The sequence below is a fragment of the Cucumis sativus genome, chromosome 5 (assembly GCF_000004075.3).
Source record: "Cucumis sativus cultivar 9930 chromosome 5, Cucumber_9930_V3, whole genome shotgun sequence".
In the NCBI taxonomy this organism is placed as follows: domain Eukaryota; kingdom Viridiplantae; phylum Streptophyta; class Magnoliopsida; order Cucurbitales; family Cucurbitaceae; genus Cucumis; species Cucumis sativus.
In genome coordinates, this window is record NC_026659.2 from 31492939 (window position 1) to 31520000 (window position 27062).

At 34.2% G+C, this 27062-nt stretch overlaps 5 protein-coding genes across 9 annotated transcripts; all 5 read right to left on the bottom strand.

Annotated features, from left to right (window-relative positions):
• Positions 1-207: 207 nt before the first annotated feature.
• Positions 208-2533, bottom strand: LOC101206766 (pentatricopeptide repeat-containing protein At1g71460, chloroplastic). Its single transcript, XM_011657782.2, has one exon. It carries the CDS (start codon positions 2462-2464, stop codon positions 398-400), a length of 2067 nt encoding a protein of 688 aa, XP_011656084.1. The 5' UTR covers positions 2465-2533; the 3' UTR covers positions 208-397.
• A 533-nt stretch (positions 2534-3066) lies between these two features.
• Positions 3067-9834, bottom strand: LOC101203078 (far upstream element-binding protein 1). The gene is made up of 7 exons (XM_004141491.3): positions 9471-9834; positions 7928-8298; positions 7322-7507; positions 7047-7148; positions 6901-6972; positions 6686-6802; positions 3067-4575 (listed from the first exon to the last, which is right to left on the bottom strand). The coding sequence occupies exons 1-7, from the start codon at positions 9688-9690 to the stop codon at positions 3280-3282; spliced, it is 2364 nt and encodes a 787-aa protein (XP_004141539.1). The 5' UTR covers positions 9691-9834; the 3' UTR covers positions 3067-3279.
• A 1045-nt stretch (positions 9835-10879) lies between these two features.
• LOC105434411 (molybdopterin synthase sulfur carrier subunit) lies at positions 10880-13505 on the bottom strand. 3 transcript variants are annotated; one of them, XM_031886045.1, is made up of 3 exons: positions 12681-12789; positions 11941-12109; positions 10880-11449 (listed from the first exon to the last, which is right to left on the bottom strand). In XM_031886045.1, exon 3 carries the CDS (start codon positions 11436-11438, stop codon positions 11127-11129), a length of 312 nt encoding a protein of 103 aa, XP_031741905.1. In that variant the 5' UTR covers positions 11439-11449; positions 11941-12109; positions 12681-12789; the 3' UTR covers positions 10880-11126. The 3 variants fall into 3 exon arrangements, with proteins under 3 accessions (XP_031741905.1, XP_031741906.1, XP_004141543.1); XM_031886046.1 differs by lacking the exons at positions 11941-12109; positions 12681-12789 and adding an exon at positions 13089-13505; XM_004141495.3 differs by lacking the exon at positions 11941-12109 and having other exon boundaries at positions 12681-12785.
• On the bottom strand, positions 10900-13724 carry LOC101204051 (succinate dehydrogenase assembly factor 1, mitochondrial). The gene is made up of 2 exons (XM_011657783.2): positions 12681-13724; positions 10900-11449 (listed from the first exon to the last, which is right to left on the bottom strand). Exon 1 carries the CDS (start codon positions 13354-13356, stop codon positions 13093-13095), a length of 264 nt encoding a protein of 87 aa, XP_011656085.1. The 5' UTR covers positions 13357-13724; the 3' UTR covers positions 10900-11449; positions 12681-13092.
• A 624-nt stretch (positions 13725-14348) lies between these two features.
• Positions 14349-25388, bottom strand: LOC101204709 (non-lysosomal glucosylceramidase). 3 transcript variants are annotated; one of them, XM_004141498.3, is made up of 19 exons: positions 25247-25388; positions 25006-25110; positions 24831-24887; positions 24648-24718; positions 24446-24545; positions 24155-24225; positions 23764-23864; positions 23535-23638; positions 23352-23405; positions 23188-23243; positions 22853-22891; positions 22044-22188; positions 20986-21164; positions 20304-20371; positions 20127-20199; positions 19601-19662; positions 16705-17638; positions 15815-16105; positions 14349-14875 (listed from the first exon to the last, which is right to left on the bottom strand). In XM_004141498.3, the coding sequence occupies exons 1-19, from the start codon at positions 25280-25282 to the stop codon at positions 14587-14589; spliced, it is 2835 nt and encodes a 944-aa protein (XP_004141546.1). In that variant the 5' UTR covers positions 25283-25388; the 3' UTR covers positions 14349-14586. The 3 variants fall into 3 exon arrangements, with proteins under 3 accessions (XP_004141546.1, XP_011656086.1, XP_031741904.1); XM_011657784.2 differs by lacking the exons at positions 25006-25110; positions 25247-25388 and having other exon boundaries at positions 24446-24540; positions 24831-24893; XM_031886044.1 differs by lacking the exons at positions 23188-23243; positions 24446-24545; positions 24648-24718; ... (1 more) ...; positions 25006-25110; positions 25247-25388.
• Between the last annotated feature and the right edge of the window lie 1674 nt (positions 25389-27062).

The following is a 27062-nucleotide window of genomic DNA, read 5'->3' on the forward strand; positions in this document are numbered from 1 at the left end:
ATTATAAAAAAACCAAATTTTATCTAAACAACTTGAAATTAGAACTAAAAATGTTCTTTTGACCTTTAAGAAAAGTAAATTTGTTGTAGAACTCATCCACTTAAACATATCTTTGTTCACAATTGAAAAACTAAATAAATAAATGCACACATTTGTCTTCCTTGACATCTAAAGTTTATATACCTCACCCCCTATTATACTCACAGGTTGATCAAACTTTGAAGATTTATCATTCAGTTCTCCCAATCCCAAACTAAAGAAATATACACAACAAAAAAGATCAGCATATACAATACATACATATCAGATGTAATATGTGTGTACATTTGTATTTTGTTGGATTCAAATAATCAATCAAGAGCTCAGCTCAGTTATGGACAAAAACACAAAACAAAACTTATGACAATGAAGAAAGCATTTGTACATACCTTCTAGCCTCCTCGAGTCGACCAAACCGAGTAAGAATCGCAATGACTAAAGAGTAATGTTCTTCAGATGGCTTAATCTTATACCTAACAGACATTAGCTTAAAGATGCGCAGTGCTTCATCAACAAAACCAGCTTCCTTGCAAATAGATAGAACCACTTTGAAAGTGAAATGGTTTGGAGAGATACCACGTGATCTCATTCGGTCAAACAGATCGATTGCTTCCTGAAACTCTCCACTTTCTCCGTAAGCTTCAATGATGGCAGTCCATGTCATTGGCCCTTTCACAGGGATTGCCTCAAAAACCATTTTTGCCATTTTTACTGCTCCACACTTCCCATATAGTTTCACTAGCTCGGCAGAAACGAAATGGACCGGCTCAAATTTCCTCTTCAAGACTTGTCCATGTATCTCCTTACCCATCTTCAGCATTTTTTGTTCACTGCATATATAGAGAATTCTAGACATGGTAACGGTATCTGGTCGATGCTTTGAAAGCTGCATCGCTCTGAATATATCAATTGCTTCGTGTGGACATTGATTCTCTATGTACGAATCAATCATTGCTGTCCATAAGATCACATTTCTTTGCTCCATGCCGTTGAAAAGCTTTAGAGTATAGTCCATTACTCCACATTTTGAGTACATAACCATCAAAGATGAAACGATAGATACATTCGGTAGGAAGCAATTCTTCATAGCGTAAGCATGAATCTCTTTTCCGGGTCTCAGAGCTCTCAATTGAGCACAAACTGGAAGAATCGTTGCAACAGTTACGATATCCGGTCTAAATCCTTCCTGCTGCATCCAAATAACTGATCTTACAGCCTGTTCTAGCCTACCATTTAAAGCATAACCAGACATCAAAGCAGTCCAGCATATAGCATTCCTCTCCATGGATGCATAAAAAACGGCTCTACCTGAACCGATGTCCCCACACTTGCAGTACATATCAATCAAAGCAGACTGAATAAATATCTGCTTCGAGTAACTTTTCGTCTTTATAACATAAGCATGAACTTCCTGACCTAATCTCCTCGCCCAGATTTCTCCAATAACTGGAAGAATGGTCGTCAATATAACCGAATTTGGTCTAATTCCATCGTCTATCATCCTCCTTGTATATTCCAAAGCTTCCCTTTGGAGTCGATTGTGAGCAAACCCAGCAATTATTGATCCCCAAACCACAACATCTCTCTCGGTAATTTCCCCAAACATCTGGCGGGCAAGTTTGATCTTACCACATTTGAAGTACATATCAACCAAAGTTGTCCCAAGAAGTGAACTGCCAATCAATCCATTTTTAATCAAAAGGCCATGAGCCTTGAGCCCCTGAGTAAACGCCGATGCACCTGCAAAGCTTTTAATGATATTAGCAAAGGAGTAAACGTTCAATTCAACTCCCAATCTTCGCATTTCTGCATAAGTCGATAGAATGCTGCGATAATCCCTCCGACCCGCCATTACAGTGCCTCTAAGCAACGCATTCCAAGGATAAACACTCTTGCTAGAACTTTCATCAAACAGCTTCTGTGCCTCTTCCAAGGACCCACAAGCAGTATACATATGCACAAGCCTTGTACGTATAAATTCATTGTTTTCAAGCCCATTTATCCGAATATGCGCGTGAATCTGTTTCGCATAAGTCATCGATTTTGTTCTAACACAAGCCGTAATAAGAGAAGAAAATGTAGTGGCATTAACTGGAATGCCTTGTTGATCCACATAGTCCATAATCGTAAGTGCCTCTTTGAGCTTATTTTGCCGTGCAAATCTTTGAACGTCCTCGTAAATGGCATGAGGGTTCTTGGTGTGAAGTGGTAAAGATGAAGGAAAAGCATCTTTCTCGGCAAAAGTTGGGCGTTTTCGGTTCCGAAATTTGGAAACTATTTTGATTTTTGACGGCGGTGTATCTGTGGTGGATTTGATTCGGGAAAGTCGGTGGCCTGAATTACAAATAGCGGTGGCCGGGGCGAGAGAATTGGGAGTGAAAGGTTGAAGATGAAGGGAGATAATGAAGGATGAAGAAATTTCCATTAGTAGCAATATTGGTGTGGGAAGATGGTAGTAAGCTAACCGCCCAAGTTCTACGAAAAAGTAATCTAAACCTTTCTTTTGTTCGTACTATATTTTCTAAATTTTAAAAGCAAATTTTCAAATATAATCTAATCAACCCAACTATTTTTATTTTTGTAAATACTATCAATTATTTTATCATTTCTAATCATTCTTCAATTTTAAAATCAATTATAATCACGAATTTAAACTATCACTAATTAATAATTTTCAATTTTTTTTCTTTATTTTATAAAAAATTGTTAAAGATGACAAAATGAACGATGAGTTTTCCTTCTTTGTTTGTTTTTTTGGTTTTGTAGGATCTAATTTTAACTATAGATTTGTTATATTTACCAAGTTTAATTGCAAAGAGCCAATGGCAATACCCAAGTAATTGAAAACAGATTTCAACTCAACTTAATTTTGGAATTATTTAACATTATTTTAAAAAAGAAAAGACAAATCCCTAATGAATTTTAGAAGGCAAAGCAAATAGAGAAAATATGCAATTCATCACCAACCAACAATAAACGAAGAAACATCAATAAAACAAAAATGAAATGATAAGCATTTCAATGTACTAAATATAACTAAGATGGAGCTGATTTGATATTACTATATAAACCGAAATTGGCTTTTAATAACTTCGATCGATGGGGCAAAATGCAAAATACAACAGACAATGTTTACCGAATGATTCAATAAGTTCCAATAGCATCAATAATAAACACCCCTACCCCCTACTCCCCTTACACAACCCACCCAACAGACCCTAAACCTAATTATCAAAATTTTTAACGACTCGCCCCGTAGACTTGAGTAGAATCATACTGCGGATACCCAGGCTGCGGCTGTGGGGACACACTCTTCCCATAACCTACAGGAGCACTTGAAGGCACTGTTCCATACCCACCTGATTGTTGAATTGACTGATCATAGGTTGGCTGGGTTGCGGTCTGTTGAGTATAACCTTGCTGCCCACTGGCCGGAGCAGTATAAGCTGCTGCTGCAGCTGCTGTGCCTCCACTGTATGCTGCGGGATCTTGAGGTGCTTGGTATGCAGCATACCCAGCCGCTGTGTTTGCAGCAGCCTGCTCCGAATAACCCTGCTGAGAGGTTGGATACTGACCGTATGCTGCAGCAGGAGCTACTTGTTGGCCATAAGCAGACGGTTGCTGCACACTAGGCTGACCATAGCCAGCTTGGGCACCCTGCTGCGAGTAACCAGCAGCAGCAGAAGCAGCTGGTGCCTGATTGTAACCATCTGTGCTTGGTGCAGCGCCGTAAGGAGGATACTGCTGGGTAGAACCACCAGATTGGTATGGATAAGTCTGTTGAGGTTGCATATTTTGTCCATATGTAGCTGGGGCAGAACCTCCTTGATAAGGCTCTGCAGGCTGACCAACCCTAGGAGCGCCATAAGATTGGGGAGGTGGTCCTTGTTGCGAAACACCATATGATGAAGGCTTATTATCATACTGTTGTCCAGGATAAACCTGTTGAGTACCAGCCTGTGGATAATGTTGGGCATTCCCATGTCCACTGTATGGATTCTGCGCTGGAGCATGGTGGTCGTACTTCTGTTCGTATCCATGACCATAGCTCTGATGTGGAGCTGCCTGAGAATAAGGTGCAGTGTGTCCATAACCTTGACCTTGCTGCTGATTATAGTTGTAACTGGACTGAGTTTGTGGTGGACCGTGGGTCGGTGCAGGTGAAGGACCAGGAGCATGGGAAGGCATGGCACCAGGAAAATGAGAAGGTGGAGCATCCGAATAGTGGCTTCTTTGACCATAGTAGTCGTAACCACCTGAACTTGGTGGTGGCCCCTGCATGCTGGGAGGTGGTCTTTGTTCCCAACCAGAACCATAGCTGCTTCGAGGACCACCCATTTGTTGTGGATAGTTTCCGTAGCCAGGATGCTGATACTGAGTATTATGAGATGGATAAGGTCCTCTGTGTGGATAATCATATCCTGCTGGATGTGAAGGATGAGGACCCCGATGACCCCATTGAGTTGGGCCACCAGGTCCCCGAGGCCGGTAAGCCTGTTGGTTAAAACCAGTGGAGTGTGGTGAAGGCCTCACAGTCTAATCCAAGGACAAACAAAGAGAAAGTAAGTAAACAGAGGAAAAAGGTATTCCAAGATTCAATCACATACAAGTAGACTGGAGAAAACGAAAAGCTTGAACACGGTGATCGAGATCTCTTGTTCAAGAACATTAGTGATAGCCCTGGAACCATATTAGTCGCATAAAATATGTTGAAGCTAAAACATTACAAACACAACAAATTGCCATTCAGATGATCAAGAAAAAATGGAGAACTAAAGCTTTATACAGATGATATTAACGAATATCAAACAACCAAGAAATACCAGATATATCATAACACTTAACCCAATGCATGCCAAGGGAACATGTACCAACAGCATCCTAAAGTCATTCCAATCATTAGACAGGGAGGTAACGTAGAAAAGCACTAGTAAATATTACAACAGGAAGCACCCAGTTTGGCATGACATGGCTTCTAAAGTCGAAAGAAAAAGATGGCCAATAACATAATGCAGAAGGTAGTGTAGTAGACAAATTACAACTAACAAAACATGCACTCAAATCTGCACAGGTATAACAAACTTGAAGAGTTTTTTTTATGTGATGAAAAGTGCATAAGCCTAAAAGAAGACAAAATCATGCGACTGAGAAAGCTCAACATTTGCACTCAAGCATCTCACACATACATTGTTTAGTTCATCAAATAAACTGTAATTCTGCTACTACAGATGCCAGATATTTCAGCATCAACTTTCCAACTAAATCTTTAATTCTTTCATTCTGAAGTAATACCAACATATGCTGAGCATTTCACTGTCGCAACGCATCAGACAGATCAATTAGGTAAAAATGAAAATATAAACAATAATAATAATTACATTGGCATTTGTTTGTCATTAGTTCAAAGTGATTTTGTTGCTATAGTGCAGTTAGAGTGGCATGCACCAAATCTCCGTGCCTATGATGTCTCACAGCAATGGTATCAGCTTTGAATACTAGGTCCCATGCAAATGAAAGCAGCATGACTTCAACTAGGCATTACTTTCTTCCAACACAATCTCAAGCATAGAAAATGGGTCCACTAATGAGCACTAAGGTTAATGCAATACATTCTTACTCAATTATTCTTAGTGTGAAATCTTGAAGCAATCTTACCAACTATTAACATCCTGCAATCGCGAGATTTAATGCCTGATACCTCTCTTCGGTGGATGGGAGTGAATAGTAGTTGTCTATTGCTACACCAAGAAAGCGGCCCCATGGAAAAGGCAATATTGTAATCTGCAGTTTTAAAGCCAACCAATTCGAGTTTGACACCTTTATGATAGATAAATTATGGCAACCGGCATCTTGGATTTCAGTATATGATCTTTCCTAGAACATTCATGTGATCTTTTCATAGACCATTCATTGATTTCACAAGCCACTAGGATCACTAGTCAAGAGATTTCCCCAATCCCATCAAAGAACATTATACCATACAAAATCTGCATACTGTTTCCCATAGCAGTGATTGTTAAACCTGGTCAAATTTATATACTCAACCAGCATGATTGAAAAGAATCTAGTACTGATCCATCAATGTCATCAAGCGAATAAAATATACAACACTTCCACAGCTAAACTAAATCACATAGCATATATGTGCCAATATTTGGCTTCTCTGACACTGAGCAGATTAGCCTGAAGTGTAATCTAAGGCTGTTAATTCAAGACCTTATCTTTAGTCTCAGACAAGACTACGGGCAAGATTAAGTACCAATAATAGCAAAACTACCATACAAAATAAAACTGCAGAAAGGAAGGTAAATCACTAAACAGCATATAACTTAATATTCATTAGTCAATGGAGGTAACGTGCAACAAAATTATGCACTCAAGATGAAGCCATTTAGATAAGAGTGTGGTCATAGACAATGAGACCTAATGTATAAAACAGAAAATACTACTAATAATTCCAATGCAAAAAATAAGAACAATAAAAATAAGAACAATAAAAATAAGAACAATTCATTGCAGCATTGGAGGATATAAACATGCTAAAAGCATTTATTAAACCAAACATCACAGTTGAAATTTCAAGTAATGATATGGAGATACAAAGAAACAAAATACCAGGAGAGAAGGTATCCAGTGACAAGCATACCTGATTCATAACTTCCTTTATCATGTCTGTAGCAATTTCAATCTGCTTCTTATCACCAGTTACTCTAATAGTCCTTTCCTTGGATTCATCCCCTTCTGGAAGATTTTGGGGTATCAACTACATGGAAACCAAATAAGTCATAAACGATGACTATATTAAATCATAAAAATAAATTAACATGTACCATAAAGATAGACATGCAGGATCTCAACTACCTGTATACGTGCACCAGATCTGGTTTGCAGACTTTTAATAGTCTCCCCACCTCTTCCAATAATTAAACCAACCTAGGCAGAGAAAATTTAGGTAAGTGATTGGCAGAACCAGATGACAAGTTATCCACATATATATGGATTCCAACCTTTTCGTTTGGAACTTGTAACTGAATCTGTTCAGCAGTTGCTATAGAATGCGATGAAGTGAGGCCTCTGGCTATAAGGGATGGAGATCCACCAGCATCAGCCTATAAGAAAGTCAAATGTAATCAAGAAATCAATATCAGGACAATAAAGTTCCAACAGATGCTAAACAGTGATTGACTGAAACAATAATTCTGGGATGTTACTGAAAACAACTAAGAGCAACAGAATAGTTACAATGATAATGACAGGAAAAAATTATATTAAAAAAGTAAACCTCTGCAATCACAGCATTAATTAACTCCTCTGCTTTCTTTATATTTTCCGAAGTTCCAATTATTTCTACAGGTCTAGTCAAACGATTTGGATCCGCTTCTGCATCCCTCATAATTTGAATCTTCGCACCAGAATTGTATTGCAAGTATCGAATTGTATCTCCAGCCTTCCCAATAAGAACACCTACCTGCAGTACATATGCCAAAATTTGTCATATGAAAATTGAAATATCGAGAAAGATTCAGTCATATTGTAAGTTCAGTCCCCAAACTTCCGAAGTTGTATCAAGTAGATCCCTACTAAACTTCTTTAAAAAAGAAATCTAATACTCCCTAAACTTTCAAAAAGGACAAATGCATCCTTGTACAACTAATGTTGTATTTGATGAGCCCTTGAACTTCTAAAAAGCATATCATAATCCAAAAAATTGGTAACTTCAGTTCAACAACCCTGATAGACTCTAAAAGCTCAAGACCAAAAAAATAATTAATAACATTAACTTGAGGCAAAGGTTGGAAAATATTGTTTAATAAGCATATAAACAAACTCAACATCAAGCTTAAACAACAATCCATGGATCAAAACTAGATAAATCTTAAGTTCACACCTTACTATTAGGAACTTCCATTTTATATGTTGTTGTTTCCGACTCAGATGAAGGCTGATCTTGCTCAGCATTAGAAATATCCTCCTCCTGCAGTGGAGGTGCAGCCTCAACTTCAGAAGGCTGACTTTCCTCCTTGGAGAGTTCTTGAGTTTTGTCCTCCTGAGAGATTTCGGCAGCAGAATCCTGAGAGATTTCAGCTGCAGAATCCTGAGCATCACCTGCTTCATGAGGCTCTTCAGTGGGTTGTTCCGTTCCCTCTTTTTCAGGCAACACCTCCACTGAAGCAGGCGGTTCCTCTTCAGATGATTGCTTATAATCTTCCTTAGGTTCCAGCTCTTCTTCCTTCTTTTCTTCATGTCCATTCTCACTAGCTGTAGAAGAAAACAAAACAATCTGACGTTAGACTTCACAGCAAGAATAAAATAATTATAAATTACCTTGATAAAACATCGATTGAATTGTCAAGAGTAAAACAGTAAATTAACAAAAACAAAACAAAAGGATTGGATTCTTATTAAGCAGCTCACAAAGGAGCCTTTTCAACCATAATCAATGTCAAAACTCAAATTATAAACCTTGCATAATAAACAAGTAATAATTCTTTAAAAAGAAACATCAACACCAAAGTTAAAAAGGAGTTCAGTTCTTAACACATTCGTCCATCTACACGGCCATTTATACAAACGGATCCGCACTTAAATTCCAAACGGGAAATGGAAAACATATGAATACAGCCAGCTTTTCCAATAGGAAGTTAGCTGCCACAAACATAGTCTTCCTGCAAATCCATCGTCATTTTCGCTCTCCCTCTTACATAGTTTTTGGTATAGTTACATTAGCTGCCAAAAACGAAGCTCAAACAGATGAATCTATTGAGGCATAGAATGAAACATCCCATGTACGAAACATACTAAACTAGAACACTTGTTGAACAATAAGGGAGCTGGTTGAACACACATAATATGAATAGATACTTGTTCTGCACATGTCAGAACGTTCGCCAAATTATCTAATAAAATAATTCTGTTATTGAACTAACTTTTAGCATTTCCCAATGAAAAAAGAAATATGCATTAATCGATTGAGGGAAAGCTAAACACAAACGGCAGACAATAGCCATAGAACATCTTTATGCAAGCAGTAATACAAGCATACGCATATCTAGAAAGAATCTGCGTATTTCATGATGGGCTGAAAAGTAAAATCTTATTCAGTTATAAATCTCGAAGAATAATGTTCCACTTCGTCGTAAGAATCAAGAGGACTCGAAGTGTTTGCAGTAGAAAGTAGACATCATCCAAACATTTATTGCCTCCAAACGCGTAATGGTTCCAAAGTAAAAAAAAAAAAAAAAAAAAAAACCCATTCACTCGGAAAGTCGTCCAGCATTTTCTGCTACCAGCTACGCGTACTTGAACAAGTAGAGAAAAAAAGACAAAGAAAATCCACAAATACACATATCCAATATTTCCAAGAATTTCGAGAACACAAAATCGTCAATCCCCTAAAAATGCTAAAATAAGAAAGTAAGAAATAACAGTACCATTCCCCTCGGGCTTCCCCTCGAGGCGAGGGCGCTTGTACTCCGATTCGTCAGAAATGGGAACGTCGGCTGCATCAGGAGCAGCAGACCCCTCAATGGGTTCGGCATGGTTCTCCTCGGTGGCTTCAGTGGGTTCACTGTCCAAATCTACAAGTTTGCGCTTGTGATCCAAGGGCTCGGGGCTGGCAGCTCCGGTAGCTACGACGACTTCCTCCGCCATGGTAGTGACTAAGAAAGACGTGTATGGAGGTAGTGTTGGTTCCAAAAGGCCTCGTTGGTGGGGGAGATCGAAGTTAGGGTTGAGATGAGAAGAGATGAGAGTGAGAGAAAGAAAGGACGTGATGCGAAGATGAAGAATGAGCGGTGTTGAGATATTTATATAGGGGTGAGAAAATGCGAATGCTAAAGTTATTTTACCATATTACTCAAATCAATATTTTAGGGCTTAGGATCCCATATGGGCCATTGTCAGTCCAATAAGCCTAATTGGGCTTTTTTTTTGTTGACATTTTGGAAGAGAAATTCTCATCTTTCAACATATTTCTAAGTATCGATAATATTAGTTACACCTTCAAATCTTTTATTCCACCTATTTGTGAAAAAACAAATAGCCTAACCATAAGAAGGGTTGTGAGAGATAGTCATTAAAAAGCAGGGTTGGGAGAGATAAAAACACAGTGGATCTTGCTGAGGAATAAACCACCATGGATGAAAATGGAGAGTGTTTTAGAATTTAAAGAGTTTTGATCCAATGTTAGAATACATGAATAAATATCTTTACCAAACGTTCATTCATAGAAAGTAGAGATGTAAGAATAACCGCAACAGATTGAATTAAGTTAGTTTAAAATTTATCTTTTGTTGAACTTTGTTATTTTGTTTTCTTTTTCTTTGGCTAGGTCTAGGATTTGGGTTGGATTGGGCTTTAACCCAAATTAATGATATTAACGATATATATTTTTATAATAATTTTAGTTTGAAGTAAATAAGAATGAATAAAGTTAATTTTTGACCCTCCTTAGGTAATTCTAGATGTTTAAAATTTTTGTTCAATATTATCGTATTAATGTTACACTTTATGAGTGTATTAATTTGAAGATACGATATAATGTTTTTAAATTAAAACTACATAACTCAATTACCTAACCCGTCATTCGGGTACAATTTACCCACCTTTCAGTAGGATTAAGTCATTTAGAAAATAAAAAATAATAATAATGATAATATTAACGGAAAGTTGAATGGTAAAGTTTAATTTTATTAATTACTATGTAATACAAATTTGTTTAGGCAAACAAAAAATTTTGATTCGTTCCAATTTTATTTCTTAATTTAAGTTTCATCAGATCGCATGGATCGTCCCCCTTCCATTATTAGCTTTGACACTTCATAGAAAGGTACAAAGGGAGTGGAAGTGTGGAATTTAACATAGACGATTACAAGTTGATTAAAACGTTTGAGGTAAAGTAAGAAAGTTTGAGGCAGAACAAATTGTACCCAATAAAACACATACATCTCATACAGGTAAATTGCCTACACAGTTGGAGAAGAAGCTCAATGTTCCCATTTGCTTATGAAGTCCCACATTTGGAAATGGCACCAAAACAATATATATGTGTGTGTATATACAGTTATAAAATGGTAGCAGAAGAAAGGTTAGCCACCACTTATGGGAGGGATAATTGCCAACTCATCTCCATCTTTAACAATTGTTGAATCAGTTGTATAATCCTCATTCAGAGCCAGAACCACACATCCAAGGATTTCCTCTAGCCTAGGAAATTTGCCTATAATCTTGTCCAGACAATCCTTTGTAGTACTACCTAAAGGGATCTCCAATAAAACATCATTCGTACCTGTCAGATCTCGAGCTCTAGCAAAAAACAATGTCTTGATTTGAACCAGTTGCTCTACTTTATCCTCACCATGCTTGTCTGCAGATACAAATCCATCTTCCTGTTCTTTCATGGCTTTTATGTCTACAGAAAAGATATGATCAAAGAGGTTACTATTTTCTCAAATGGCAGAATGGGATGAGGGAGTTACATTAAATCGTGTGAGGTAGGAGGTCAATGTAATGCCTACTTCTGCTGGGACATATTTCAAACTTCTGTTAGGACATAATCCTCAGCCTAATCATTTTTGGTTCCACTCGTGGAAAGCTTTTTAAAAAAGCTGCTCTTCCTAAAAGAAAGTACTTTCTCCTAAAATATGGGAGAGTGTTGAGAAGTGTGGAGAACCTCATTTTGTTATGAGGTCGTTTATATTTTAAGTGGTGTAAGATAGGAATGCTGTTAGATACTTGAGGGAGTTCACTAGTAATTAGTTAGTGAGTTTTTTTTTTTTTTAATTGAATCTGGTTATAAATATTAAACAAAGAAAATGAGACTGAGAACAGAGGCCAGAGGTAATGTTATGGAGAGTGATTTAGCGCTTGAGAGAGACCTCAAGAGAGAGGCAGTCCAAGTACCTAATACCAATGTACTTCTGTGTGCCTCAGACGCTAATATCACTTAAAATCACTCAGAATCTATTGCTTGCCCGAATTGTCTATGACTTTAGGTCCGCTGCTTGAGACTTGGATAATAGATTACATAAATCCAGGATAGATTTGGCGAAACTTTTGGTGGTAGTATGACCTGATGTGATAGAGGAGGTATGGAGTATGGCTTAGTAATAGAAAAACGCATATGTGGTAAATAAGCACACTTCAAATGCCAGCAATATCCAGGTCTAACCAATGATTCAAAAACCAACAAAGAAAATATACTTTAAATCGATTCATCGACGAACTTCAGAAAACCACAATATGTAATTAGTAATTATCAGAAAATAGAGATTTCAGTCATGATCGTAAACGACAACTCCATAAAAAGGGTTCATTTTCCAGAATGTAAATTGAGAGATTTGGATTGACCAGGCAGTCATATCCTATGACTATCGATTAATCTTCACCGGTACCAATTCATTTCCACATCCCACATGTCAAAACTGGAACAAAATCGTTCAACAACCAAATAAAAAGAAAAGCAAAACATATGATATTAGGTTCTAGGAACGAGCTCAAGGCCTAAATTTTAGTGTTTTCCCAGTAAGAATATCGATCAGAATTAAAGCCAAGGAACACTTGAACCAAACATCAAGAGACAAATCCCAAAATTTGCAAATGAAGAACGAAATTTAGAAAATTAAAGCCAAAAAAAAAGTTACCCCAAATTTTGCAGAGCTGAACAAGAAGAAAGGCGCGTAAGAAAGTAGTGTTGGTCCAAAAGCCCCCGTCGGTGAGGAAGATGGGAGTTAGGGTTCAGATGAGATGAGAGTGGGAGAAAGAAATGATATGATGCGATTATGCTAATACTTATGGGCCTTTGTCAGTCCAATGGGCCTAAATGGGCTTTTTGTTGACGATCGATGGAGAGAAATTAGATGCGTTATAAATATTCGAACTCGAACATAATTCTAACTACCACGAAGCATTCATGCCTAAGATTACGAATGAAGAAAATCATCAAAAGGAAAGAAGGAAAGAAGGAAAGAAAGAAAACAGTTTAATTTCTAGGGTTCAAAATTGATCGTACGAAGAACAGTAATAGCCAATAATCGAAGAAATGTACACACAGTTTCAAGGCTCAGGATTGGGATCGAGCGTAGACAATCGAACGGTGGCAGGACTTTTAAGTTGATCCAACTGTTTGTTACCTCGACGAAGAAGGTACTCGATATAGATGAAATTTTTACGATCAATTTGCTTGGCGTTGCGGCGAAACTCGGTGGCGACAATTGATTCCATTTGCTGTCGATCTTCAACCGATTTGGTGCGAGCTGCTCGGAGAAATGCTCTGTAGAGACTGAGCACTTGCTTTTGCAACCCTGAAAGCTTCGCCATTGTAGCTTCCTCCCCGATACTAATTAATCCCTACCTATCATAATCTTCTTGAAATCATTTAGGTCAAATTAGAATGGCAACGGTGAAGAAACAAATCAAGAACTTGGGGTGTGTGTAGTAGATCGTAATGCCCCCGTCGGTGAGGATGATCGAAGCTAGGGCTCAGATGAGATGAGAGTGAGAGAAAGAAAGGGATGTGATGCGATCATGCGAAGATGTAGCCTTCGCGGTTTTGGGATATTTATATTGGGGAAAGGAAATGCTAATGCTAAAGGTAATCTCCATATTCCCCAAATAAATATTTTAGGGCTTTTATGGGCCTAATTGGGCTTTTTGTTGACAATGGAGGGGGAGAAATTAGATCTTAAACATAATTCAAATACTATGAAGAGAAGTTTTGTTTACATTTATTGATGTATTGAATATCAATGACTAACTTGTATTTTCATGGAAAATATATCTAAATATTATTTGCACATTTAATGCTTACCAAATTTAAAGTTCAAAATTTAAAAACTATTTTTATAGTTTGAAATGTAGGGTATGCGAGTTTAAATTTGCATTTATCTTTCCAGATTTTTCCACAACTCTTTTACCTTTTGTATTAGTCCAATTTCTAAATCTAAATTTTTGTTGCCTTTATTCAAAGATTGATGGTATCAATTGCATCGATGAGATATATAGTATGAAATGACATATTCGCATCATTAAATGATGATAGTACTCATTGTGATGAGCGATTATAGATGACTTTGATTTAACTTTTTAAATGTCTAATTTCGAAAATAAATCATTTGAGAAAAAAAACGATTAAAACATCTTGAAAATGTATCTTACAACAATTTCTAATCAAAAGATTTTGAATAAAAATTATTTTTCTCTAGTCAATTCAATTCAAACACACTCTAGGACAATGTGTGTGATGAAAGAATTGTATTCCCAAACTATACCCTTTGTCTCCTTGAATAGAATGAATTATTGTGAGTTGAAGATAGGTAGAAAATTACATGTATAACTCAAAATATTAGAACAAAGAAACCAAACCAAAAGTTGGAAACATCGCAATAATACTAAATACTAAATACTAGACAGCAAAAAGTCAGATAGATAAAACTGAATATATTGAAATGTTAAAATGAAATAGAGACAACATGATACATTTAGCCAAAAACTAAATATTAAATACATATTTTCCATGGAAAAATATAAAATGGAAAGTGATTTGATGAATTAGGCTGACCTCTTGCAAATGAAATCATAAGCAGCTTCCACAAGGCTCCTACGTGCAGTATCATCGTTGGAAGGCAACTTCAAGAGAGATGCAACTTTTAAGAAAGCAGCATGTTGAGTGGCAAAGGCAGATTCTTGCATTTCAGAAAACGCTTTGGTTGGAACTTTGGTAGGTTTAGAGTCAGACATCATTGCCCACTGCATTGCCCAAATCGCCAATGGCCTCATGTACCCTATTGATCTAAATCTGTCATCAACATCCCAAGCTTCTGGGGTTTGAAATGAATACCTGCCAAAATCACATGCCTCTTTATCATTTTACTTCCAGATGATCTCAATTGTCCCTATAGTATGAAATTTGATTCTATACGGTTGTCTCTAGTGCTAATAACATTAACAAAGTAAGATGTTTATTGGCTGGTTTGGTATGATGTAGAAGACAAGTTTCAGTAGAAAGTGGATACAACTAGAGGACAAAGAGCGATGTAATTGGAGTGTCTGCAGAGCTTAGTTGAGTTGAGTTAGGAAGTTTGGAGTTAGGAGTTAGGAAGTCTATGTTTGAAGAGCCAACTTGTAAAATGGAGTTTCATGATAAATATGAACAAAATTGAATTTGAGTTATTTAACATCCCGGTATGAAACATCTCAGGATTTGATATATTGCACCATATCAAATCAGCAAAATAGATCAATAAGTCAATTGCTATCATTTAAATAAAGATAATAATAGAAGAGATTAAAAAACATAATTAGAATTTTTAAAATTTTAAGACCAAAATCTAGTTTTATTTATTTTTAACAGAAGGACTAAAACCTAGTTATTGATTTTTAGTTTTTGCATTTTTAAAATTTAAATTATGGACAATACTTCCACTTCTTTCTTCGTTTTCTTATTATTTTTCTATCAATGTTCAGAACAACTAAAAAAAATAACCAAGAATTCTAATAGTCTGTAAGAAAGTGAAAAACTATAAAAAAAAATTGAGAGAAAACAACCATAAATTTCAAATCAACAAACATGTAGAAAAGTCATTTTGAATCCATAGTTGTTACAAAACATGTAAAGAGTAATCTTTTACCAATCAAGAGAGAAGTTGGATCTTTTCAAAAGAGAATTTCAAAATAAGCATAAAATTCAAACACATTTACTCCCCATATTAATTCTACTATTAAGATTATCGTTAAAACCCAGAGGGATTCAAGAATAAAAGGAAGAAAGTGTACGTACCCGAGGCCATCTTGGGCCCAAGCCGCTTGATAAATGCCCATTGCAGTCTGGAACCCTGTTTCCACCATTCCTTCTTGAATCATAGTGGCAGCAACGGAGTATGTAACTCCAGCCCAAATCTCCTTTGGCTGCAATATAGATTTATCAACGCTTCCATCTGGAAACATCCCGTTCACTGCCCCTCGCGTTCCTCCCTTCACCTTCATCACATTGAAATTGTATATCTTCTCAAGTGCAACCCTTATCTTCTCTTCATCAGCAATGGGACAAAGCCCACATGCTCTAGCATACCTGTGTTTTGTGAATGTGAAACATAGTCAAATTGAAATACTAACAGAGACCATTTTGGTCATCTTCTTATCCAACCCCTGATATAATAGTTATAGATATCATGTTGAACTTTTAGGTTTATAGGTATGGATAAAATATAGTTCCTAGACTTTTAACTCTAGTTTAATTTAGTCCTTTCACATTCAAAAGGTGCATTTTAGTCACTATACTCACAACTTTGGTTTGTTTTGATCCTTGGTACTTTTAAAATGCCCATTTTAGTCCTATACTTATAAGAAGTGACTATTTTGGTTTCTTGAAAAATGAGATAAAATAAAAATGAAGATAACTTATTAAAAGTATCGAGGACTCAAACGAAATGAGGTTAAAATAATGGACCAAAATGAACTAAAGATAAAAATTAACTACAAAAACCATCATTTGAAAGTAAATAAACCAAAAGTGTACAACTTCGTTAAACCCAAAGCATAAGATCGTGTTCATTTTCTTAACGGAGACTGGAGACTGCACCAAAGTCATGCAAATTCAACCTGGCCACATGAGATTGAGGTAAAGAAATGTAAATGCAAGAGGGGATCAATCAAGTGTTGTTCACTCACCATTGTCCAGCTAGTTGATCAGCTTGAATAGATGAACTCCAAGGACCCTTACTATTGTCATAGTTGAAGTAGGATCCATTCCATAACGTCTCATAAACACTTCTGGCCTTCTGATACTTGATCCAAAAGTAATGAGCAGCGGCTTCATCATCAACCTCAGAAGCCAATGCTGAAGCCGCCTGAAGAGCAGCCACCCACAAGCCACCGCAATACGCACTCACACCCTTCACAGTCCAAGTATCATAAGTCTGATCAGGGAACCCCTCATTCTCAATCATCCCATCTTTATCCTTATCAAATTGCTCCATAAAAGCCAAGGCCACATACACCGAAGGCCAAACAGATTTTGCAAAATTCTTGTCCCCTGTAGCAACCACATCTCTGTAAACCTGAAGAACGAATTTGGAACCCAAATCTTTCCATCTGGAGACATTCAAAAGGTTGTAAGCATTGACTTCAAGCCAAGGATCGTTGAACCCAATATCATGAGGGACAGCTCCAAGAACTTTTCGAGGAACCCAATTTCCGTCGCACATGGTCTTGGCCTTTCTGGGATCGTGCATGAGTACAGCCGCCGCGAAATCCCTTTGAATGCTGAGCTCAAGTTTTGGGAAAAGCATGATGAGAGCAAAAGAGGAGTAGAAATGGACATCGTAAGTATTCCACATTAAGTATTGGCTTCCTTCGACAAGAAGTAAGTTGCCGACGTTTTCTTCACCGGGATGAAGAAGTCTGGTTCCGAGTGCGGCGTTTGAGGGTCCGGCGCCACCGTGAGTTTGATCCAATATCTGTGACATTCTCTCGAGTATGTCGACGGCAACATCCTTGCGGTGGTCACCGTTGGGCGCTCCCCCGTTGAGCTCTGACTTTGATCTTTCGAGGAAGTATTTTTTATGACTTATGGTCGATAGGTTTTGTAGAGGAGGTAAGCCGTCTGAGATCAGCAAATTTGAGTATCAAACACGATTTAGCCAAATTTTGATATCTTACAAATATCCTTCTCAAAATACTATTTTGGCTCAATTATAAAAAAAAAAATGTCTTTAATCATGCATTTTATATAAAAAAATGTCATTCAAAGTTTTTAATGTTTAAAAAACAGAGTTAAAAAATACTCTTTAACACGTTTTGGATCATTAGGTCTGTGTGAAAAGAAAATATATTTCTACTTTCAAAATTGTCAGCTTTAAAAAAGTTTAAATATCTTTTCTAATATCGCAATAGAAATGGTTGATCTTAATATCATTTTCCCTCTTTATTTCCACTTTAACCCTTTCTTCAATACCTTTTTTCTATTCCTTTTTGTCAACAACTATTAACCTATTTTACATTTGTTTATCTAAAAATAAATAAATAAAATTGCACACGTTAATTGAGGTAAACTATGACAAGAAGAAAGATAATAAATGAAACATAGGTTTAAATGTTCTAACCAAATCTAAGTTAGTAGTTAATTGTGTTGTTAATAGCTAAATAGTTTTTTATTTGAGTATGTATCATTTTGGTATGAATAAAATTTTAGTTTGGATTTTGGTTGATGATAAAATTGGCCCAAGCTAAAAATTGAAAAATTAAAAAAATATTTATATGAGAAAAAGATATATATATATATTATATATATGTATGATTTGTTGTAAAATTGGTCATTTTCAAACTTAAAAAGAATAAAACAAATTGATCACCATATCGATCATATTAGTATTTTTAATTGTCTTTTTCAATGGTAGAGTTATTTTTATCTGATTTCTATTCAAATACTAACAATAGATGTATTTTTAACGTTTATTAAGAGTACTTTTTAAATTTTTGAAAGTTTATGGATATTTTTTAAACAAAATTTTAACGGTTTTGTTTTCAACTCTTTTTAAAGTTTAAGAGATTTTTTTAAACTTAAAATTTAAAGTCATTTTTTAAACAAAAGTGTAACGGACATTGTTTTTTTATAATCTAGTATGTTTTTATTAAAGGTTTCATAATAAAATAAAATATTATTATTATTCTTACGAAAAAAAGAGAATTATTATAAATAGCAAAAATTTGAAAATATTTATCAAATATAGTAAAATTTTATATTGTGTTAGTGATAGTCACCGGTAGACTTCTATCAATATCAATGATAGACATGAATAACAGTCTATTAGTGTCTATCAATGTTGTATCTTCTTTAAATATTTATTTCATTTGACTACTTTTGAAAATATGCCTAAAAAAATAGATTTTAAATATACAAAAATGGGTCACACTATTTAAAAGTTATAACAAGGTTGAAGTCTATCACCAATGACGATAATAAAAGCCTATTAGTTACTTTTAATGATGAAAATCAATACATGTCTATAATTGATAAAGGTTTATAAAAGTCTAACCGTATTTGTTTAATTATTTTTTGTTATTTGTATAAATAGTTTTACATTTTTTTACTTGTTAAAATTTATATAAAGAAAACGTTTTTCAAGCCACCATTGAGAAAATGTGCTCCATTGTGGTGTTATTTCTTATGTTCATTGTCCAGTTCTTGTAATTTTGTGGCTCTAGCAAGCTGTTTTATTATTATTATTATTTTGGGCCGTACCTTCTTCTTTTGTTCAAGAAGTAACGAGGCTCATATTGAGCATCTTGCTTTCAACACTAGTTATCCTCTGTTCTTTATATATATCTATCAAGTTTCTTTTTCTTACAAAAAAAAACCCATATGTTTTAGTTCTCAAATTTTAAAATCTTACGCGTTAAGATCTTATTCATTTGATTTTTCTTTTTTCTATAAATAAATCTATGAAATCTTACTTACATCTATTGATATTTATTTTTTGTTTGTGGTTTGTTGTATCACAAAATAATGATGACGTGGCTTGCATACTACCTTATTTAAGTATGGTTGAATATCAAACAAGATTACCTGTCCAAATTGTTCCACCAGAATTTAGGAAATATAGCTCATTGAATAGAGTCACCGGGTACCTACAATAACATTGACCCAAATCAAATATCCATCATAGCAAGCATAACACATATTTGCTGTTCAAACTTCCACACCCAATTGTATTAAAATTTAACATTTCATTTTCAATTTTTAGTTTCTCAAAATTAACTTCACAAAACAACAATACAATTTTATCTATGGATTTCTTTGGTTTCCTTATCAAACTTTTTAGGAGTGTTTCTTAAATTAAATTTCTTTTTTTAAAAAAAGTAATTTTTCATTTTCTATCTTAAATTTAGCTCTAAAAAAATGATGAAAATTATTATAATAAACATAATTTTTAAAAGATCAAAGCAAGATGGTTATGGAACGTAATCTAAAAATTACTTTGGGAAAGAATATAAGCATAAACTTATTGATTTTTTTTCCCCAACTATTGAATGGGATCTACGGGAAAGGAATGTGACATTAAGATTTGAGGTTATATATTCCTATCACTCACCAATCCGGTAGCCTTTTGTCTTCAATGATTGGCCTTTGCCATGCTTCTATCTCAGCCTCCCATTTTCCATGTTCTATTTTCAAGTTTAATTCACCAATTACCAAACTTGCATTAATGACTTACCATTTTCCCAAACACCAAATTTGAATTTCTATATGAAAGAAATTAATGACTTACTCGATATAGCATCACGTGCAATAATTTCAGCTGCATCTCCGAGAGTTCCATAGAATTTACTATACTGTCTGCCATCATGAATACACTTACTATTATTATAAGAAAAAAAAGATTAAATAAAGTTTTTAAATACAACAAAATGGTCCAAAATATATATATATATAAACATAACAAACACATTCCTTAGATTTTGAAGTTAATTAACAATTGAAGGAAGCAATGTTGTGGTAGAACCTAGATATATTGATATATAAAATTTAATGGAAATACAAGAAAAACATAAGTGTTCAACGTATATTTGAACCCTTCCACTTTTAATTAAGATAACTCTCAAGCATTAATTTTCTCCCACGAAAATATTACTCATCTTCTCAATTTCCTCGCTCATCTATTTATAATAAAGTTTCCCATACATTTCTTAATTAATTTTTATTATACTCTTAATACATATTAATTCCTAATGTCAATCAATTCTGGCGTATTAGTAGTAGTGTTTATAAGACTCTAATTACATAATCAAACAATCATAACTTAAAGGTGACATGTGTATTATTTCTAAAATGATTTAAGGTTTAATTTTTTTTATATATAAAAGAAAAGGGTTTGTTTATTTATTTTTCTTTGGCTAGGGGGAGTACGGTAGTAGATTAGTCATTAATAAGACTAAAAGTGAGGAGCTGACCTATGGTATGTCTTCCCATCAAATTTGACTTCCGGGCAGTCCCAAGCCAATGAGAAAGTTACCGTACGGGCAGATGTGGGAGGAATGGTCAAGGTTGCTGCTACAGCTGCTCCAATGCTACAGCCTGGTTTTGAGCCCTCATTTGCTCCAACGCTCCCAAGGTTGTCAAATGATCCATGCTGGAAAATATGTTTCACATATGCAATTACCAAAAACTAATATAAAAATTTGATCAATATGAAATAAAAGTGGAACCACACATATATTTAGTATAAGTTTGGAGTCCTCTCAACTTTATGCTCTTTATAACTTTAAAATATCAATATAAAAAACTAGTCCAATGATAAAAGTGTTTTCTAGTTATCTGTAAATACAAGTTCAGGCTTCACTTTTTAAAATTTTCAGATTATTTTTACTAAACTAAAGTCTTCATTAAAAAAAACCTTCTCACAATTTCGATCTCCCTTCAACTTTGTCTTAGGTATAAATGTTATTACTTTATTTGCCTCATGTTATTTGTCTTCTAATTCCTTTAGACTAAGATTAAAATCCACTTGCATTTCTTTTTTTTGAATTATCTTTCTCAACAAAATTTTTTAATGACACTGACAACAGTTGTTGCAACTGGTGACTAACATGGTTTCGTCTTGTACTCAAAATTGTTTTAGTTTTTTTTCTTTATTTTTACTTTGTTTTAAAGAATTATAATTGAGTGGTTCTTTTGTGCATTATATATTCACCACCGACAGTTCACTGACTTTTGATTATTTTGGGAAAAAGATGATTTGATTTACAAAAAGGAGCAGTTCAACGGAAAAAAAGAAGAAGAAGTAAACTTAAAGTACACTTTTTACTTATAACAAATTTTGTTGCCGAAAGGAAAATAGTGTTTTGGAAATAATAATTGCTCAAATAAGCCTTCCCTTTATTTTATTTTATTTTATTTATAAAAAGAAACTGAGTATTACGATAAATTAGGCATGAAGAAGATAAGGTGAGACTTTATTTTAAAGAAAAAATGAAAGCATAAAAGGTGGGTAATGGAAGAATGTACTAACATTTTTAATTTCTTGCCACATATCTTTTGCTGAAATGCCCTCGGAATCACCGGATATTACAAAGCAAGGACAGAGTGAGACGTGAACATCATCCGTTGCTTCTGCTGCAATACCATACGTTACAGTTGGACGCCCATTCGCGGATCTGTTGAACATAGTACAAATATCTGTTTTTTATAATAAATAAAAAATATATATATATTTTTTAATGTTCTGAAAACTTTTTCCTCTTTCAAGTACTTACATTACTTTGATATTTTTTAGCAAAGAGGCGAAATGGTCCTTATTAACAACCCACTCAAAATGTCTTTAATGGTTTCAATTTCGTTTTTTATATTTTAAAGTTTCCAATTTCACTCTCAAACAAAAATAATAGAACTAATCTATAAAGATAATTTTGTTAAAACTATGTTCCGTAGATAAACATTGATAGACTTCTACAATATCATAATAAAAATCTATATTTATCTGTTAAGATAGATCTAAAATTTTATTATAATTTATAATTATTTTGTTAGTTATAATTATTATTTTACTATACAATTTATCTAATATGACTAGGAGAGATTGTTCAAACGGAAAAGGCAAAACTGAAACCAATCATAATAGGGATAGTTTTTAGGATAATTTAATTGGTATGGTTTAGCTATTTTTACTTTTAAACCACCATTAAAATGTGAAAAATGTTTAAACACACACACATACACATATATATTACAAAATAATAAATTGTGGAAATAATATACTTATTTAAAAGATTAACATAATTGAATGACAGATATTGGTTTATTCAATCAAAGAGTACTAACTTGTGGTGTAGAAGGACTCCTTGAGCTCCATCTTCTGCCCTGTTTACAAGTTCATCTTTCACATCTTAGAGAGAATAAATGTAATGTATAACAAATTTCTCCCTATCCCAAATTCTTGTCAATACGCGTTTGACCTACCCTTCATAAGTTGGTATGGAAGTTTGCACATTTTTCTATAATCTATATTTTATATTTTCTCTTCAACACACTTCTCATAAAAGTATATCTATCAACCTTCCATCCCCTACACATAATTTCCAACTTCGACACGTTAATGGTAGATTTTGTAACTCAACTTAGTCTCGAAACTAACTCCTAAAACATCGTATCCTTACCCCATCTTTGAGTTAAAGTGATGGCCAGTAAATCCAGATTTTCCACCCACTGAGTTCTGAAGAGGTAAAGAAAAGAGAGCTCCAAATCTCAGCAAGAAAATGCCTTGCCATTGTATCAAAACGAACTATAGAAAATCGTATAAAAAGGAATTGGTAGCACTTACAGCCCAAGTAAACAGCAAAGTGACTTGTGCAGAAGTTTGACCTTCATTAGATAGCTGCCATATAAACAAAAAGCAACAATAATCAAAAGCCATTATCATAACACATTCCCCAAAAGTTCATACATCAAATTGGTCAAATGATCATCTAAGTAGTTTAATTTTTTATTTCAGTACTGGCCATACCTTGAATGTAAAAACTGAGACTGGGAAACTGCTCTCCTTGTAATTGTGAGGGATAATTGGCGACATTTGACGACAAACAATCTTAAGATCCGGGTCTGGTTCACCTAGTTCCAAAAATTAACAACAGTAATCTAGTGAAAAAGATGTTAATGAACACGTAGAAAGTCAATCAACCGTCGAAAAGAAAAACAGAGAATTAGAATTTGATGCAAATGATTATAAACAATACCATCGTATACAGTCCAAGACCTAGGAAACAAAGCATGATATGTACTATTTTCTCCACTCAAATTCCAATCCCATGATTCAATGCCAGTCTGCTTTCCATCCCTGCGAAATGCTCGAAATATAGAGTAAAAGAATAAATTGCAGCAAGATTCATTTCAAATTTCAAAACGATAAGGTAGCTTTAAATACATAGAATCCATTACGTTTTCACTAGTCTTTTTAAAGAAAATTTTAAAATTTCTCTTCTTACCCTATTTTGTTCTACTTTTTCACTTTCCAATTATAAGTTTGTGAAATCCTTATTTATTATGTTATGTACTAAAGTTAATTTCTAAAATCATATTTGCCAGCAACTACTTTAGAAGATACCAAAATTTCAAACAAAACCTTACTTGGATTTCTGTGGTTTAGCGGAGCATAATACTGATGAGAATTTGTTTCCATTTGGACGTGAAACAAATACCTAAAACAGAACAAATATAGCAAATTATAGTTTTAGTCATTTGCATCCATTTGGTCCATAAATTTTAAGATTAGTTACCAATTTAATCTCTATAATTTTCTAAATTCGTGAAACTAATATAGAGAAAGGGAAAAGAAAATCACAAACAGCAGAGTTTCAATACTAAACTGGTAATTTAAACTTGAAATGAATACAGAGAAGAATATAGAGATTGACTAACAGAGAATTGATTGGCTAAAACTGGTTCATCTTCACACGGTCCATAGAACATTTGAAAGCGTTGAAACTCTCCTCTATAACTACGCCCAATGCTTCCTGCACTAAAATTAATGCTCACGATTTCAAAATGTCAGAACAAGATGCAAATATCAGACGGCGCGGCAATAGCGGAGGAGGTGGAGGAGGAAGTGGAGGACACCTACCCTATTCCACCTAATGAAACGCCATGGTAGCATGTGATTGGTACATCAGAAAAGAATTCATAAATCGGAATCTGAGGAGAGAGAGAGAGAATATACGGTAGGACAGTGAGGAAATTAACAAAAATGAAACAGAGAAACAGAATCAATTCAGAAGAAATTAGCACTAGTGCCAGTCATTATTACTCTTCCTTTAGCGATTTCTTCCTTGCCATTACGCCATAATCTGTAGCCCGTCATGCCCTAATAAATTGAACAAAAAAGCGACGGAAATCAGATCACATAAAGAAGAAGAAACAGATTTCATGACATCGAGTCGAAGCACAATATCCTAAGGAGTTAAGAAGTTAATGTAGATGACCATATGCCAAGCATCGGTGAGAGTGAAAGAGAAAGACTCTGGAGATTTGCCGGTGAAATCGAGCTTTCGTTTCCAAGTCAGTGATGGCGGCTTGGACGGATCGACCTGCATAATTAAAATCAGAAGATATATAGATCAAATATTGTGAGGAGAGTAGTTAAGCGAGAGATAATAACAAATAATGCTTGTTAGAATCCAAATTTGTTGAAGGAAGAAGCCATGGATGAAGAAGATGAGGGACCTCAGTTGATGAGGCTCCATTGCCGCCTTTTTCCATTTCGTTCGCTCTCTTCACTTGAAACAGAACAAGAGAGAGAGGGAGAGAGAAAGGACGGGTTGGAGTGGAGAAAACTTGTCCAAATTTCTTTTATATCTAAATCCAGCGACCAAATATCTTCTTTCATTTTCTTTTTCATTATTTATTACTGCTATTATAACGATAATAAATATATATATAATTATTTGTTGTGTATTATTATATAATATATAACCCATACTTCATAATTTAAAAAATTAATTGAGTTTTTCACTGACAATAAATTTATTTGAAAGAGTTAAAACGTACCATGTTCATCGTTATGGTACTCGTTAATTGTCATCCATTATAATTATAGTAGTGTTTGACTTAGGTATGTTTCTTTTTTTTTTCTTATAAGACCAAGTTAACACATAAGCAAAATCAGGTGTGTCGTAGACATACTGTTAGACACACCTCGTATGATAGATTGTGCATCAACCTAAACATCATTGTTGTCGGGGTGACTCAAAACTTAACATCCAATACTCTTCATCTCTTTGTCTAAATTACCTATAACACTATTTATATTTGTAGATAAAACATAAATTTATAGTGTATAATAAAAGAATGATTATCTTTTCTACCACTATTTTAATTCATAAAATGTATTATCCAACAACTTGATTCATTAGCATAAAAGTATTGATAAAGATAGATGTGAAGATAAAAATAGAGAAGATAGAAACCTAAAAAGCACGTATACTTTTAATTTTGTAAATAATCAAATTTAAGATACGTATCTAATATCATCTATATATGAGGTAGATACATGTTTGATACGTAATTTGAAGTCTATGTTTTTCTTTAAAATAATAATTTTTAGATACACGTATTCCCTTCCATATAAGTTAGGGTAATCATAATTGACGCCAATTTTAAAAATAATATTTAAGTATACAACAACATTAAAAAAAAATTGTAAATATAGTAAAATTGATCGGTGATAGACTTCTATTGTTAACAAACTCTCATGGTCTATCAGTAATAGATCAATCCTTACAACATGGTCTACCAATGCTAGATTTATATTATTGATAGACTTTGACAAATTTTACTATATTTACAAATTGTTTAAAACGTTGTTATATTCTTAATTATTTTGAATCTAATTGCTATATTTACAACTATTGAGATTGGTTTGGACCTGAGATAGTCGCAAATTTAGCAATTAGATTCAAAATAATTAAGTATATAGAAACATTTTAAAAAGTTTGCAAATATAGCAAAAATTGTCAAAATTTATCAATGATAAAAGTCTATCACCGATAGATCATGTTGTAAATATCCGTCTATCACAGATAAACCATATGAGTCTACCAGTGATACAAGTTTATCAACGACTATATTTGTAATTTTTTTAAATGTTGCTATATTCTTAATTATTATTTTTCAAATGGCCGTCACCCGTATTTTTTTTTTTTTTTTTTGAAGTAAAGCCCAAAACTTATTTCATTTGAAATTCTACCTAAACATATCCATCCAAAACAAAATAGATTAAAGATAAAATAAAATAACCAATAAAAGAGAAAACCCTAATAAAGATAATTAATTGGCATTACCATTAAAAAAAACTAACATACCATCCATACAAATATATTAGTATTTTAAAAATTGATATATAGTCACATCCTATTGTATTATATTTATTTATTTGTGTCTCTATCTTCCAATAGAAAAATAAAGGTAAACAACAAGAATTGGTTCGAGAAATTAAATTATTATTGTTTAAGATTGGATATTTCGTAACTTGTCATCTCAA